Source organism: Dioscorea cayenensis, chromosome 12 (assembly GCF_009730915.1).
Source record: "Dioscorea cayenensis subsp. rotundata cultivar TDr96_F1 chromosome 12, TDr96_F1_v2_PseudoChromosome.rev07_lg8_w22 25.fasta, whole genome shotgun sequence".
Taxonomy (NCBI): Eukaryota; Viridiplantae; Streptophyta; class Magnoliopsida; order Dioscoreales; family Dioscoreaceae; genus Dioscorea; species Dioscorea cayenensis.
The window spans coordinates 2,459,713-2,476,784 of NC_052482.1; the positions used below are offsets into that span (position 1 = coordinate 2,459,713).

A 17,072-nucleotide genomic window follows, 5' to 3' on the forward strand; every position below is an offset into this window, starting at 1 on the left:
TATATCATCCTCAATTGGTATAGCAAAGAAACAAATCTAAGCAAAACTGCCCAACAAGAGAACAGCCGGAGGTGAGTGTTCGTCACAAGACGTAGAAGATCACTACCCTGCGTTTGACGGTCAGATAGCGGGTGAGCAAGGAAGGCGCAGTGACGATGGCACAGTAGAGAATGTGATCAGACCCTGGCCCTGGTAAGAGCAGATCACTGAGAAAGTCACACCACTGGGACGTTGTAAATATAAAGGCAAGGAGGTGCGGAAGAGAGAGATGGGAGCACAGAAATTGCTTGGCAGTTTACATCGACAAGGAGTTCTTAGATTGTTTAGAGAAGAAACATAAGTACTTGCAATTACATCACCATCTAAAATGAACATAGAAAAAGGTCAAACAATATCATAAGTACAACTATATCATCATACAAAAGCATAGGAATTTGACCAACATGGCATGTAAAAAACTCTACAATTAAAAAAAATAAAGAAAACTGACTAAAAATTCAATAAATATTTAGGTAACTCAATTAGCATATGAAACCAATTCTTAACATACTATGTAATATGAAACTAGAGGAAATAGGATCATTGGTTTTCAAAACTCAAGGATTAAAGAAGATCATAACACAATTTAAAAATCAGCCTTGATTAAATGGCATAATATAAACTAGTGGCGCATCATGCATTTAAGTAAAACTTGTTAAACTTAAACTGCATTTGATCACAAAGTATACTACTGGCAACAATGAATTTTCTAAAACAATAGCATTAAGAGTCAAAACAAAACCAACAAATACTAAAGTTTACCTATCTACTCAGGCAACATTAGCCTCTTTGATTGTTCTTACATGTTTGCAAACATTTTAGAAGATACATTTTACTCCACAAGATGATCCGTCAATAATCCAATAAGAAGACTTTTTACATAAAGTACATGCTAAAACTCTAGATCAAATGATCTTTTTTTCAAATGAGGGGGAGGGCGGCTCAAGTATAGGTCCTAGCTGGAGATCCTCCTTATTCCTAAAAATCACACCAAAATTGCATCAAAAACTAAACACAAAACATTCCAACAAAAACTGAATACCCAAAACCTAAGCTTACAGGATAGAACTTGAGATTCTTAAGGAGATCCGCAACTACCAATCAGCAGCCCCTCCACATCAAAACCATCCTTGTAGAGCTGCAACAAAAGGTGTGACTACAGTGATTTAGCAAGGATTTATCACAAATTACTGAAAGATAAAAAGATTACAACATTTGAACCCCAATGAAACAAAAAAAACCTAAAAAAGGCATGATCAGGGAGCAAATCCTCATGAATATAGACATCTACTGTGAGGACAATGATCGGGGAGAAAATCGGGTAGCAATGCTCTCTTGGTTGCCACACATACACATAGAGTTTAAAGAGAGAGTGAGAGAGACAAACACCAAGCACCAGGAGATTTTGTAAACAAATCTCCGGCTGTTTATACAACTAAATGCCACAGATTAAAATTTTGTTCTTTTATAATTATTGAGAAAAATGAACTTCCCGGCGTTTATTACAAAAATGCCGTTCAAATAACACATTTGCCCGGGGCATTTTTAATATATAAACACCATGACAAAAAATAAATTCTCGTGCCCAAGTTTTTCTTAGCCCGCGAAGTAACCTGCCCGGTGTTTTGGTAAAAAAAGGCTATAAAATGTACTATATGGCCGGCTTTTATGTAAAACACCGCCATAAAAGCACCTCAAAAGCCCTAATTTGTAGTAGTGCATCCTTCCAAAGGAGGTGACAGTCAAGATGATCACTGCTACAAATGTGGTAAGAAAGAGCACTATGCATGAGATTTTTGGCATAAGAAGAAAGGTAAAGGGAATGCAGCAACATCAAGAAGCTTCCAAGATGCCAAGCATCAAGAAAGATATGATAGCGAAGAAGAAGAGTGGGATGTTGAAGCAATATTTGCAGTGGTCAACACCGAAGTGGAGGAGCAAGAAAAGAAAGAGGAGATAGCTCTAACAGCAATAACAAAGCATAAGAAGATCAATTACTAGAATGATTGGGTTATCGACTCTGGCTACTCCAACCACATGACTAGTGATATCAAGAAATTGGAGGGCCTTAAGAAGTATAAGGAAAGCAAGTGATTGTGACAGCTAATAACTCCAAGCTACCAATCACCCACATCGGTAAGACATTAATCTCTCCACCCTTCAGTCCAGGTCTAATTAAGTTATAGGGAGTTTATCATGTTCTCGTCATGAAGAAGAACCTGTTGGAGCCTATCAATGTGATGTCTGTGGAATTAGATTATCTAGATAATTAAGTTAATTTCACAACTGACAGCACAAGGGAATTACGTGGTATTTGTGCCACAGGAGGTTAAGGTGTACCGCAATCTAAAGGCGTCAAGCACACCAGCAATGGAAGGATACAAATTGGAGTCTATCTATGTGATGTCTACGGAATCAGCTTATGTGGATAAGACTCAGAAGAATGAGATGTCTGATCTCTAGCACATACGACTAGGGCATGTGAGCTACCACAAGTTGAAGATGATGGTCAAGAAGTCAATGGTCAAAAGCTTGTCCGACATAGAAGTATGGACTGACACAGTATGCGCCGAGTGCCAATTTGGTAAGGCTTGCCAACTTCCTTATCAAAAATCTAAATGCAGAGCCAAGGAGCCTCTGGAGTTAGTGCACTCTAACGTATTTGGCCCAGTTAAACAAGCATCTATTAGTGGTGCCAAATACATGGTGACCTTTATCGATGACTTCTTGAGGTATATATGGGTATTCTTTATGAAACAAAAAAATATGAAGCATTTTCCAGGTTTAAAGAGTTCAAGGAGAAAGTGGAGTGTGAGCTTCACAAGAAGTGTACGGTGCCTTCGTACCGATAATGAAAGAGAGTATATGTCTCAAAGAGTTTGGTGCCTATCTAAAAGAGCAGAAGATCTAAAGGCAATTGACCTACCCCAACACTCAACAACAAAATGATGTAGCTGAGAGGAAGAACTGGCATATTGCAGAAGTGTAACAAAGCATACTATACGCCAAGAATGTTCCATGAAAATTCTGGGCAGAATGCATGGAAATAGTGGCTCACATCATTAACTGTCTTCCTCAAGAAAAGATGGGTTTTGTCTCTCTATTCCAAAGACTATGGAAGATCATACCTACAGTAAGTCACTTCAAGGTCTTTGGATGTGTGTGCTATGTTTTTGTGCCTAATCATCTCAGAACCAAGTTTGATAAAAAAGGCATTACGATACATCTTTGTTGGATATAATGAAGAAAGAAAAGGATGGAGGTGTTGTGATCCAGTGACCGGGCACATCCATATATCAAGAAATGTAGTCTTTGATGAAGCGTGAGCTTGGTGGCCTTCAGTAGACTCAATCTAACCAAATATGAAAGAGACAGAGGCAATGGAAGAAGAGTTACTTAAGACCAAGTTCAAGAGGTTCCAACAAATAAAGAAGAAGAAAATCTAAGATTATCAGTGACCAAGAGTCCATGGAAGACAGGAGTTTATGGAGAAGCTAAAGAAGACTCTACATAATTACTAGAAGAAATGCCTCTACCCTTAAGGAGATCATCCAGAGTAAGGTATCCCAGTCCTAAGTATGTAAATGCTACACTAATCATGGAGGTTGAAGAACCAACATCTTATCAAGAAGGCATTATATGGCTTGAAGCAGGCTCTAAGAGCATGGTATGGGAAAATTATAGATTTTCTTATACAAAGTGGCTACAGGTTGACAGCATCAGATTCGATCCTACTCATCAAACACAAAGGAGGCAAGATGGCCATAGTCCTGGTGTAAGTTGACGAACTCATCTTAACTGGAGATCTCACTGAAGAAATCCAGCAAACGAAGAACAATCTTTCAGTCCGGTTCGAGATAAAGGAGCTTGGAGAATTTAAGCATTTCCTAGGACTCGAAGTCTAGAAGACAAAGGAAGGTATATTCCTCTGTCAACAAAAGTATGCAAAGAATCTATTATGAGACATACAAGATGCAAGAGTGTAAGCCACTATCTACACCAATGGAGTCAAATATCAAGCTTCATGTTGGAGAAGGGAAAGATCTAGAAGATTCACATATGTATCGACAACTGGTAGGTAGCCTTATCTATCTAACACTTACTCAACCTGACTTGGCATATGCAGTTGGAGTAGCAAGCCGCTATATGCAAAATCCCAAGAAGCTACACTTGGAAGCAGTTTGGCGAATACTTCGATATCTAAAATGAACTGTAGATTACGGCATCATATATCAAAAAGGTGGAAAATGCCAAGTAACTGGATATTGTGACACTGACTACTCTCGAGATTGTGACACAAGGCGGTCAATGACAAGTTACGTCTTCAGCCTGGGATCAAGAGCAGTGTCATGGTACAGCAAGAGGCAACCTCTTGTCTCTCTCTCTCTCTCTCAATAAGAGAAGCTGAGTTTAGAGCAGAAGCTATGGAAGCACAAGAGAGCATGTGGCTTATGCAACTACTAAGAAATCTTCATCAACCAATTGAATAGGTGATTCTTTATTGCGACAGCAGGTGAGCAATATGTCTAGCAGGAATCCAATGTTTCATGCTAGGACAAAGCATATTGAGGTACACTACCACTTTCTAAGAGAAAAATTGCTGCAAGGAAAGATTCACATGAAGTTAACGCCCACAGAAGAGCAAGTTGATGATATTTTTACTAAAGGTCTTAGCACAAAGAGATTTGAAGATATACGTGCACAACACAGAGTATTTAGCAAATCAGCAATTCAAAGTAAGTCGGCGCTGAGGGAGAGTGATGAAGAGCAGCACGTCCTAGAACACTTGAATCATCATCTTCATCACACCTACTCATGCATCTAGAAATTGCCACCGCCTCACATATTTGAAAATCCATGAATCTATAGCATTCTAACCACCGACTTATCACTCTATAAATTGGTGTTTCCCATTGCTTATGTAACCATTCAAGTGAGTAAGTTAAGTAAGTGAGTGAGTGCATAGTGAGAGTGAGTACTAGTGTGAGAAAGTGAGAGTGATAGTGTAGTTAATAGAGTGTAAATTTTTGAAGTATTAATAAAACAAATTCCAGATATTCTCTCTCCTCTCAACAAAAAAGATAATATTACAAAGAACAAAGAGACAGGACTAAAACAAACAAATTAAAACTGCATTATAGAGAGATTAAGAGAAATTGCTAAGGAAGGTAGAAACAAAATATACTTATTTGTTTATAAGCTTAAAGTTAAACATCAATATACAAATTTTATCAAAATATAAATTAATTTTAATTTTTCTCTATTTTTTATTTTCCTTAATAAATGAAGACAGAAGAATTCAAAATAGTTTAATTTTGTAATAATTTTTTTCATTGACTTTTGAGGGCCATGTAAAAAATTTTGCAGTTTTGTATACTTTTGCAGCATTTCAACTAACAACAAATTTTGTTGTAAGTTGAAATGCAACAAAATATTTGGGTTAAAATCAGCATTCTTCACTCTCCACATTATGCATTAAAAGAAAATAAACTTACAGGGTAATAAATTGTTAACATAATTAAACTTATACTTATTTATGCTTTATTAAATTTAGTTTTTTTAAAATATACTAATTTGTATTTAATTTTAATTAAAAAATATTTTTAGTATAAAATTAAATAATTTTATATATTTTTAATTTAATAAAATTATCATTAAATTAATTAATTATTTTTTTTGTGTACATTAGTGTTAAGAGTTGATAGGGAGAGTTAAATCAATTATCTAGAGTTAGTGCTTCATTATTTAAGTTTATTATTATTATTTTTAAATATAATAAATACTTTATTAAATCAATTAGTTAGTTTAAAAATTAAATTAAATTAATTGTTTTAGTATAAATTATTTTTTTAAATGTATTAAATAATTAATAATAATACTGTATAATGGGGGTAATCTCACCCCCTCCACTTACATGTGACCATATCTTCTAACTTACATCAAACCAAACAAATTAAAAGCAATGCAGCATTTCCAGTTACAGCAAACCAAACAGTAATAATGTAAATTGAAATGCAGCATTTTCAGTTATACTATAATTTCACTTACAGACAACCAAACAACCCATAACTTTATTCTAACAACTTTAGATATAGAAAATTAATATTTATAATATATATACATATACATACAAATAAAATGGATTCAATTTAGTTATGATCTTGAATCTATAGTCACTAGGATTTTATCAAAACAAAAAATTTGCCATTGACAAAAGGCAAAACCTTAACATTGAGATTACAATATCAAGTTTAAGATGAACTGCTTAAAACTATACCATGAATCTCTTCTTTGTCCATTAACTTTAGATCTTGTTTTAATTGGTATTATATATAGGCAAGACGCTCAGATTCTACATGACGCATTATTCATATATAAGGTCGCAAAGGCCAAAGTAGTATGATTTTACTTGTATGTGCAAGATCATTGCTTGATTTTATCAACATCTCCAGATAAAATTCATTTAATAATCTTCTATAATTTGGTTGTTGGAAGATCTATATCATTGACATGACTATGATCAAAATGGAAAAACTTCATACCTGTTTCATCGGCACTTTCTTCGGGGCTGCAGAAGAAACTGAATCAGACATTGGCTTGCTTGGAATTGGAGGTGCTTAAATCAGGAGGAAATTTGGAGGCAAAGTGGGAACCAAAGCATTTGGAGAAGAAATGTTTCTATGCACATTCATCTCAAATTCCCAACCTACAAGCCTAGTCAAATTGCGACAATAGCATATTTCTGTGCAGTGCCATGAAAAAATAAAAATAGAAGAAACATAAAACTGCATGCAAAGACTAAATTGGAACAAATTTCAAGGAAACACACCACATAACAAAATGCAATATGCTAGTCAGATATCAAATTCTATAAAAAGAAATAATAATAAAAGGGTAACCTCAACTTGAGTTTTACAACACTGATTACATTAAAATGCAATATGCTAGAATACCAATACTTGAAATTTCTAGAAGCAAAAACATCCAAGTTTCCAGGTCTTAAGAGACTGTGGCAGCTCATGATTTCACATTCATAATCAGCACTGTTGTGGAAAGGAAAGATTTCATTATAAATGAAATTCCAATCTTTGTGGTTAGAGATAAGAAGAGGCAAAATTTTCCAATATCCATCAATTTAGTGTGCAGTGGAATTTAAAAGATGTGAAAAAGTTATTGCTTTTCATTTACTAAAACTAAAAAAAAACTTCAGTATTAGCTTAACAACACTGGCTGCATCATACAAATCCAAGATTGACATCTACAACAAAATTTCAAGCACCAAATCATGTTAATTCTCGAGTAAGAAAAAGATTGGGTAGAAATTAAGGGGATGATAAACGAAAATCAAGCCAAATATATTGATCTAATAAAACTAGTCAAAGTCTCGCCATCAATTTTTCCTGGTAAGTGCCCAATTTCATTAATACCAGTCTTAGAATCATGGCCCATAGCTTTGTTCAACATTGGTCGACGAATTGTTGCATTTACAATTGATGTAGTTTAGAAGGAAAAGCCAAATCAAATGGTAGAATCAAGACAACGAAAAACGTAAAAAAAAGCTAGATAAGTGTACCGGATCATATAAAACCTTCGAAGCAAAACTAGAAAAATTGGCAATAGCCTATGTTCTTGATGATGACAAGATCAAAACACCTTGAATAAGTCATTTCTCAGATCGATCACAAAATTTAAGCACAAGCATAACTAGTTTATAGGATGAATTCAAATCATATGACCTAAGCAACAATTTCGATGCATGATACTTTTTAATAGAACAGAAAAGGATGCCAACAATAGAAAATAGAAAATAAGGTATCTAATAGAATAGATTAGATCGCCATTTTGGTTGATTAAGTGGCAAAGAGCAGAACATAATTTTGTTTCTTAATTCTCAGAAATGCATTTTGCTAAGATTGAAAGGAATATGTTGATCAAGTAAATTAAATAAAAGCATGTGGCTGACCATATATGCATTGGTAAAATGTTTCCTGCTGCAAATTTGCTCGCTGATGGACCTTGTGCAATTCTGGCCTAAGAAAGTTGATGCATCCATTGAAAGGAATCTAATGCCTGTCGGATGTGGGTCTTGTGGGTTCTAACTGGTCCCACATGCTGGTACACTCAAACCAAACTCCTTCTCATTTTTAGTCCCACATTGTGTATTTCAGAGAGTTGTTAGGGATCTCTTGGCTATAAATATATGTCCAACCATGAACCCAAATCATACACTTGCTTACTTTTTTTTCTCACATTCTCCTTCTCCCGGGGTGTGCTTTTTGCATACCTGGAAAACCCGAATATTCTTGTTCTTATTCTATGGTTCTTTGCCTAAACCTTGTGAGAGTTCTTCCTTCTTGGGTTAGTGTATCCTGCGCTTGGAGTGAGGCCAGAAAATCCTACCCAAGGGAGGTCAATTCAGCATTAGGGCAGTTCTTACGCACGCCTACCCCAGGCTGGAAATTTCTAACTATTATTTTGAATTATTACTGTAGTTTGTGTTTGATTGCATCTTATATTTCTACAGTTTTCATTTGTAGTATTTGCATGCTATACAAATAGTATATTTCCTACAATCTAATGCTGAATTGTTGTTTTATACCTAATCTATTTAGCTGCAAGTATGTTTCTGTATTTTATAAGCATATTCTGCAATACTATATTCTGTACATATAATACTGTAGAATACCTTATTCCCACATGTATAATACTGTACATTATATTCTTGTATGCAAAAATTTTATAGACTGTATTTTATATGTAAAAAATTCTTATATACCGTATTCATATATATAATACTATAGCTCATATTTCTGTATGTATGTTTCTACAATACTGTATTTCTGCAAGTTAAATTCCTACAAGTTAATTTCTGCAATTTATATCAGTTCTTTAAATTCTGAAATGTTAAAACTTGCTTGTGTCACATCAGTAGACCTTGTACCTGATTAACGTACATTACACACACATGGATGCACAATTTGACACTTCTTGTAAACCTGTCAAGTTTGACGGTAAGGTGAACTTTAGGAAGTGGTAACACTAGGCTGAATTTTGGTTGTACACCGTAGGAGTATCCACAGCCATTACTCTATCCTTTGATTTTGATTCCTCTGATCTTGATCCTAGTGGACTTCGCCGATTATCCATCTCGAATGTAGACCAAACATCTAGCTCCTTAACTCCTAAAGAGATCAATTTCCACTATCGCCATAGAATTCTTAGCATTCTTTCTAATCATCTTTATGACTACTTTGATTAGAAGACTGCTAAGGATATATGGAATGCCCTAGAAAAGGAGTATGGCATTGATAATGCTACTAGGATTAGCCACTTGAGAATAGAGTTTGAGAACTACAAGATGGTAGATGGGGTAGAGGGACTGGTTGGGAGCATTTTTAACTAAGTGGGCATATTTTCAAAAGTAGAGGGACTAGTCGGGAGCATTTCTGAGTAGAGGGACCAAAAGGGAAGAGATAGAAAAGTGCAGGGACCAACTAGGGTATTATACCAATATTAATTTGCGACATATTTTAACAACTATACATATCTCAATATATTTATTCTCTAATGATTTTTAAATTTTTATCATATTTAATTGAATGAAAAAAATGTATTTAATGATAATTTTTTTAAGGTATAATACCCGAATTGGTCCATCTACTTTTCTCTCTTCCCTTTTGGTCCCTCTACTCAAAAATGCTCCCTACTAATCCTTTTACTTTTGAAAATGATCCAATTTAGTCCCTCTGCCCTTAATCTCTTCCCATTTAGTCTATTTTAGAGTAGAAGGGACTAAGTAGAACCATTTTCAAGAGTAAAGAGACTACTTGGGAGCATTTCTGAGTAGAGAGACGAAAAGAAAAGAGAGAGAAAAGTAAAGAGACCAATTCGGGTATTATACCTTTTTTTAACAATGCTAGAAGAAAAGACATGAAATGAAGCTTTTTTTTCTCATCGCCGGCATTCATCAAATTTTGCATATTAGCTCCGGTGAACCTGTTTTCTTCTAGCAATTTTCTCGAAGTCAACATCCATGCAAAGACAAGACATTCCCTTGTGGGTGTTTTGATGCTTGAATACAAACATATTGCCAAAATCTCCATTAATATTTCAGTAGGTCAAGTTGTGGCCTGATATTCTTTGCTCCTAGCAATTGAGTAGACGTTAGAGTCTCGCCGATACAGCAAGAGCTACCTAGAGAAATTGCTCTCGATGGGCGGTAAGTCACCTAGAAAGAAATTTAAGAAAATCTTGATTTGATCATTTGCTCATGTATTAATATATTATATCAATGTGTCTGCCTCTCTTCGAGGGTTGCAGATGAAGTGATTTTGTTAGACGAGAATGTTACAATAGGAGCTTCAAATGATTTCATGCACGTTACACATATAGTGAGGTAAATGGTGGAAAGATTTGGTTTAAGTAAGGTAGCGTAAATGGACTTCATTAAATAAATATTCAGAATATTTAGGAAGTATTTAACAATTTTTTATCCAAATTTATCATTCATATTTAATTTAATATACTACTCCAACTTCTAATAAATCATGTTCAACTATATGTTTTATTAAATAAAGATAATCTTGAAAAATTAATTTAATTTTTAATTAATTTTAAATTATCAACTTACTCTAACTGATTTTCTTAATCTATGTGAATTTATTAAAATGGACAAGTACATCAGTGCGCCAAGTAGTTATCTAAAGTACAGTTAATTTAAACCATGAAAATACCTACCCAGAAGGACTATTCAATGGCAACTATAGTTGTAGTAGATGCTGAGGTGAGGGAACTTGTAGAGAAAGGCATACTCAACATCTAAGACTATAAGGCATACTCAACATCTAAGACTATAACTACCGCTCACATGTGTTGAATCTGCTGGCCATTAACTGATTAGGCCAGCGTGTTTGCCAAGGTGGTAAAGCAAGAATGGTGGAGAAGCTGCTTGCACAACACCAAAATAAATCTTTAGTGGTATTTATTTTGGTTATTTGCGGTGTTTTAAAACACCGCTAAATATGGTAATGGCATTTTCAAAAAATGCCAGCATAAACGCTGGTGGTGATTAGGGGTGAGCAAAAACATTCACATCCAATCCGGTATCTGATTTTTTAACCTAAATTTTTTGGGTACTCGATCCCGAAAAAAGGGTTGGGCACCCTATCCGAATTTTTAAGAGAAAAACACAATCGGATCCAGGTCGGGAGAAATTAAAAACTAGGTACCCGAATTTGATCCGGTTTTTAGTACATTCTTATATATATATATATATTAATAAATTTAAATTTTACAAGGGTTAAAAGTAAAAAAAAAAAATCCAAATCCCTCATCTAAACCCTTTAACTATATATATTAATAAATTTAAATTTTACAAAGACTAAAAGTAAAAAAAAAAATCAAAAACCCAAATCTAATAAGTAAAAGAATTATATACTTATATTTATATATATTTATTAATAAATTTTAATTCTAGAGGGAACCCTGGCTCAAACCCCCATTGGCCATAACACCACCTCTTCTCTCTAGCCTCCATCCCAGTCTTTTCTTTTTCATCATTGTTGTCACGGCAAGTCAGATCTCTTGTCTATGATCATTATTGAAGAGATGCTTGATGGTGCAGAAGATATTTGATTTTTTTTAATATTTAAAATTGATAAAACTCTGTATTATTTTTATTATAATTTTTGTTATGTGAAGAATAATATAGGATTTTAATCCTATTTATAAGTAATAAGTTTTTCACATTTGTTTTTTATGTAATGTTGTTATATAAAACAATTCGAATGAGTTAATTAATGAAACATAAATTTGGATCCGGATATTTGATATCCGATCCGGTTTAATTTGGGTACCTAATTTTCGGTACCCGATTCAAACCGTGTCAGATATGGGTTGAATTTTTGTCGATCAGAAAAACCTGGTACCGATCCGGTTTTAAAAATCAGATTAGGTACCCTGTTTTGGTCACTCCCTAGTGAAGATCCTATCGATAATGTTCCAGCCATTCGTGGTGTTTTTAAAAAAGCGCGCTAAAGTTCAAATTTACTGGAGTTTCTGCAAAATCGGCGTCAAAACCCTAAAGTTCACGGCGTTTTTGGAAAATGCTGCAAATTAAACACCGCTAAAAACCCTTTATGGTGTAGTGTTGGTGGACCAATTGGAAAGTTCAGTGGAAGATGAGGCTTTTGAAGTACCAAGTGATCTATTGTATTTGGGTTTTGTTAGTGTTTTTCACAAGTAGTGAGAGTTTGAATCATGGGATAAAGGTACAGTTTTGGGAGTGTGAGAAGTAATTGTCTATGGATGGTTCCAGTGCCCACACGTTCGCGGGCCTCACCCCACTTGTTCCGCCAAGCCTTATCCACACCCATGCCTTTCTTAGCGGCCTATCTTAAAAAAAATGAAGAGATTTGGCTTGCACCAATGAATTATCAAGTTGTCTTTTAAATATCAAGGGAATGTTATGTCTAGTTGGTCTTGTTTTCTGTGTGTGTATTAAATTGTAAAAGTCCGGCTGAGTTGACCAGAGTTTTCTCTTACGTTGTAATATTACCTATGAACTAAAGAAGAGTAGTATTGAGCTGTGACTTTTGTGAGAAATTCATCTTCAGTCCTCAACAACATGGACATCCTTCACAAACTAGCTCAACTTAATTCTCATAGAAAGGGAGACCGTTGAGTCATGAGTCTGTTCATTGACGGCAAAGCTGAGAACTCCATGTAGGAAAACCAAAGACATGCATGTATGCAGTAGCTCAGAAGTTTGATATTCATATATATTCACACTTATCTATATACGCCAACAAAGAATATTCACACTTATCTATCTACAACAACAAATCAATATAGTAAAGAATAGGTTTTTTTCCGATGCAAAAGTCCACTACAATTTTTGGTTTTTGGCAAATGTGTAAAAGTGATGTTTGTACAGCTTGTGTGCAGAACGGTCAAGTGTGTCTTGTCTGGTATCTTGCTTTGGACTGCTCAGAAAAAGTGAGGTATTATGCATCTTGCCCCTCAGTCCCTGGGATTGCATTAGATGGTCCCTGCATATAATGTGAAAAAAAGCATCAAATGTCACTAATTTCAGGACAAGAATTGGAAAGGTTATGAGATTGTCTTAATTTCCAAGAGATGATAGAAAAAATATCACAGCACATAGGGCGCTTGCTGAAGTTATTTAGAAACTGCAAAATTACAATATGCTCGATAAGAAATGCATTATTAAAATAAAAAAAGCCACTGGAAACATATATAGGAGTTGCTTACCCCAGCATTGTTTTGAACTTGTGCAAGGGTTGCAATAACATCTCCTATAGTGGGTCGGTCCATAGGATTATGTTCCAAACATTGATAAGCAAGTTTCATCAAAACAGTTGCCTCTTCAATGGAATATTCACCATTCAAACGAGAATCTAGAATGATAGAGATTTTTTTACCCAATACCAGCTCTAGTGCCTGGAAACATGAAACATGAAACATGATTAATATAACAAAAAGATCACACATTATTTTGAATACAAGTCCAGAAATGCAAAAGAAAATTTGGGTGTGCATAGTTATAATGCTTTTGGCTACTAAAGAAGTGAATTGCACTGTCTGCTGATTCACTTAATCCGCAATTCACTTGATCATATGCTTAATAAAAATTGAAAAAAAAAATGTATAAAAGAAAATCAGTAGAAAAAAAGAGGCAGAAATTAATTAATATATGAGATATATGGCATGCATAAAAGCTCAATTACCTCGTCTCGCGGAATTTTCTTTCCGCTAAGTAGATCTTGTAGCAGAATGCCAAAGCTGTATATCATGCTTTCAGGAGTGACCATTCCTGAAAAAAAGAAAAAGAAAAAATTTTCTTTTTGTAGGAATGGTTCACACAATTATTTGGTTATACCTTTTAATTAAAATACAAAACCAACTACTTAATAATATTTTCTTTACTAAAAGAGAATCAGAGCGCATGTAGACAACTATAACATGGTCAAATATGCCTGCCAACTACAACAAATGAATTTCAAGCAATGATAGGTCAATACCCGATACGCACTCTGGAGGCGTGTAAGAAATGTTAGTGCGGTAACATCTACCTTTCCTGTGATTTTTTGCAAGACCGAAACAAGAAAGACAAGGACTGCCGGCCTACAACAAGAACAAAAGCATCTAAGGTTGCTAGCTTTATTAATCAATTTCATTAGTATTATCTAAAGATCTATTTCTTTTAAAAATAATAACTAATATGACCTCATCAAGAAGAACTTTATTTGGATTTAGATCAAAATACAAAGTTCGTGCTTCATTGATACAATATTCCAAGGCTTCTGCTATATAGCATGCAACTCTTAAGCGCATAGACCACTCCATGGTCCTATTTCTAGCTGCAGAAACAATTAGAAATTATTTAACATCTTTAAACATGATGGAATGAAGATACATGAAAAATTTGTACAAAATGCTTAGATGCTTATGAAACTTTTTATCATTCTCAACAAATAAAATCGATCAACATAAAGAAACACATCTAAATCTATGAAAATTCAAATGAAATCAAGCAAAAAGATATACCATCGACATCGTCAACACACCAGAGCAAGTCTAATTGTAAGCAAGATATGATGAGCTATATGTCCTTACAGGGTTTTAAAGCTTCTAGAGATAGAGTGAAAATAATTGACACCCATTTTTTAGAAATACATGGCATCATTTCTCACATGTTGCTCCTTGAGTTTGATTTCCCAAACAAACTGGAAGCTTGTTGAAAATATTCTATTAAAACATCAGACATGCTGAGGGCTGACAAACAAGGAAGAGCTTGGAGCAGCTTACCATAGAGCTAAATGTACAATAGAGAAGTATTTAGTGGGAAGATGTATGGAAGAACAAAAACACATTAGGGAGGTGATTTATGATGAGAGAAAAGGGGGGGATTCTTGATTTTCAAATTTCCTTTATCAAAATTATCAAATTTGGGTATCATTCAAAAGTCTATGATGAAAACTGTGGCTAAAACTGAGAACATCATGGCAAATACAGGGCTAAACTGGATAGCATCATCACCAAAAAGGAAATTGTGTGTACCAAAGGTCAAGATTAATTTCATCAGCTTAAGGAGATGCAAGTACGATCTTCTTTCAAAAAATTGCAAATGGTCGTTGCAGAAAAATCTTATTTTACAATGTTACATAATGAAAGCGGGGTATAATTTAAGAATAAAGAGATTTGCAAAGCATACTATTACACCAAACCCTTTCAAGCAGCAGAAAAAGTGAAGGGGGGCTGTAATGCCATTAATTCTCTATGTAAACCAGATGGACTTGTCTTCACTTGAAAGTCCTTTCCAATGAAGGAAATTACAGGAGCTATCTAATGACCCATGTATCCAGAAAAAGCACCAAGCTTCCTGGACAGCTATCCCATCCTGTTTTCTGTGCCACTTTGGACACTCTCAAAGAGATGCCCTTGTAAAGATATATTTTTTAACCCTAACTTTATCATGGCAGTGCAAAATTGGAAACAAATTCAATCAAGCCCCACTAATGTTCTTCCGAAAAAGAAGGGTGCTGACAAATTAAGACTTCAATATGTTTGCTGAATTGATGCTGTTGTGAATTCAATAGAGGTGACACTTTCTTTTTCAAGACGGAGAAAAATCTGGGTTTATAGCTCAAGTTATTATTATAAACACATCCAAACACTAATTTATTTTAGTCTCTAATCACTTTATATAAAGTATAAACGCTGGTTTAATTACAAGTCTTAAATATATAATTATTGAATGAGATTACTAATTGCTCCAAGAGTTAAATCTCATGAATTTTGCTAGCATTAACAAAAACTAATTAAAAAAACAGCCAAATTTGTGCATACCAATTCAAGCCCAGAGCATCAAACAGTGATCACTCTAAATTCCATTCAATCATATGACATCAAGAAATAACCAAGAATCTACTAAAAAAGAATCCTAGACTCCATTCAATTGATTCAAATCACATTCAGAAATAGAAAATTAAGAATCAACAAAGAACCAAAAATCACAATAAGAAATAGCAAAGAATCAACACATAACCAAAATTACATAAAGAAATAGCAAAAAAATCAACACAGAACCAAGAATCACATTAAGTAATAGCAAAGAATCAGCACAGAACCAAAATCAAGAAGCTAGCAAGTATACGAGGGAGAGAAGAGAACAAAGCATACAGTTGGAAAGATGAGTGGCGAGTGAAACATTGGGCATGAACTCCGCCACAAGAAGCCTCTCATCAGCATCGCAGTAGTACCCAATCAAGTTCACAAGCCTCCGGTGTCTCAACCTTCCCCCTCTAATCGCCATCTCCTACAAAACACCACCATTCCAAACATACATCTCACCAACAATCACAACAAGATCAACAATTGGACTAATTAAACAAGAACAAACCCTGAACTGCGCTTCATCAGGCCAGGCCAACAAGGTAAACCTCTTGACGGCGATTCGCTGGCCCCCAGGAAGGCGGCCCCTGTAAGTGTTGTTCGGGATTTCACCGCCGCCTTTTGAGAGAAAGTTCTGGCCGGAGAATCCATCCGTCGCAGCCATTAGCTCGTGAAGAGTGTACTGGCGGAATGGCGCTGTTCCCTCTTGATGTTGTTCGGTGATGTTGTTCCATCCATCTTCTGAGAGGGCCATCACCTCGGCGGGGTTGACATCGGTGTCCTCGGCCGGGTTGACATTGGTGTCTGGGGCGTCGTGGTGCTGCTCGTCGTTGTCGGAGTCGGGGTTCTGCGGTTGGTGGGCGGTGGTAAAGCAGCAACCCATCAATGGCGGTGGGTTGGGAAATGGGAATGATTGTGGTGGTGAATGATGTTGTTTGGAGCGCGCGGAGAAGATGATCACTGTTCTTGTTTGTTCAGTGCATCCTTTTATACTGTTTCCAGCCAACTTCTTTTATTTATTTATTATTTTATTTATTATTTTTTTATAATAAAATTTTAATTATTTGATTTTGAAAATATAATACTCCATGTTAGTCTAGTAACATCACATAATTCTA

General features: G+C 35.0%; 1 protein-coding gene across 1 annotated transcript; it reads right to left on the minus strand.

Annotated features, from left to right (window-relative positions):
• Positions 1-12,878: 12,878 nt before the first annotated feature.
• LOC120274051 (serine/threonine-protein kinase BSK1-like) lies at positions 12,879-16,887 on the minus strand. Its single transcript, XM_039280798.1, has 7 exons — positions 16,463-16,887; positions 16,243-16,378; positions 14,287-14,420; positions 14,082-14,184; positions 13,788-13,873; positions 13,312-13,500; positions 12,879-13,088 (listed from the first exon to the last, which is right to left on the minus strand). The coding sequence occupies exons 1-7, from the start codon at positions 16,835-16,837 to the stop codon at positions 13,044-13,046; spliced, it is 1,068 nt and encodes a 355-aa protein (XP_039136732.1). The 5' UTR covers positions 16,838-16,887; the 3' UTR covers positions 12,879-13,043.
• Between the last annotated feature and the right edge of the window lie 185 nt (positions 16,888-17,072).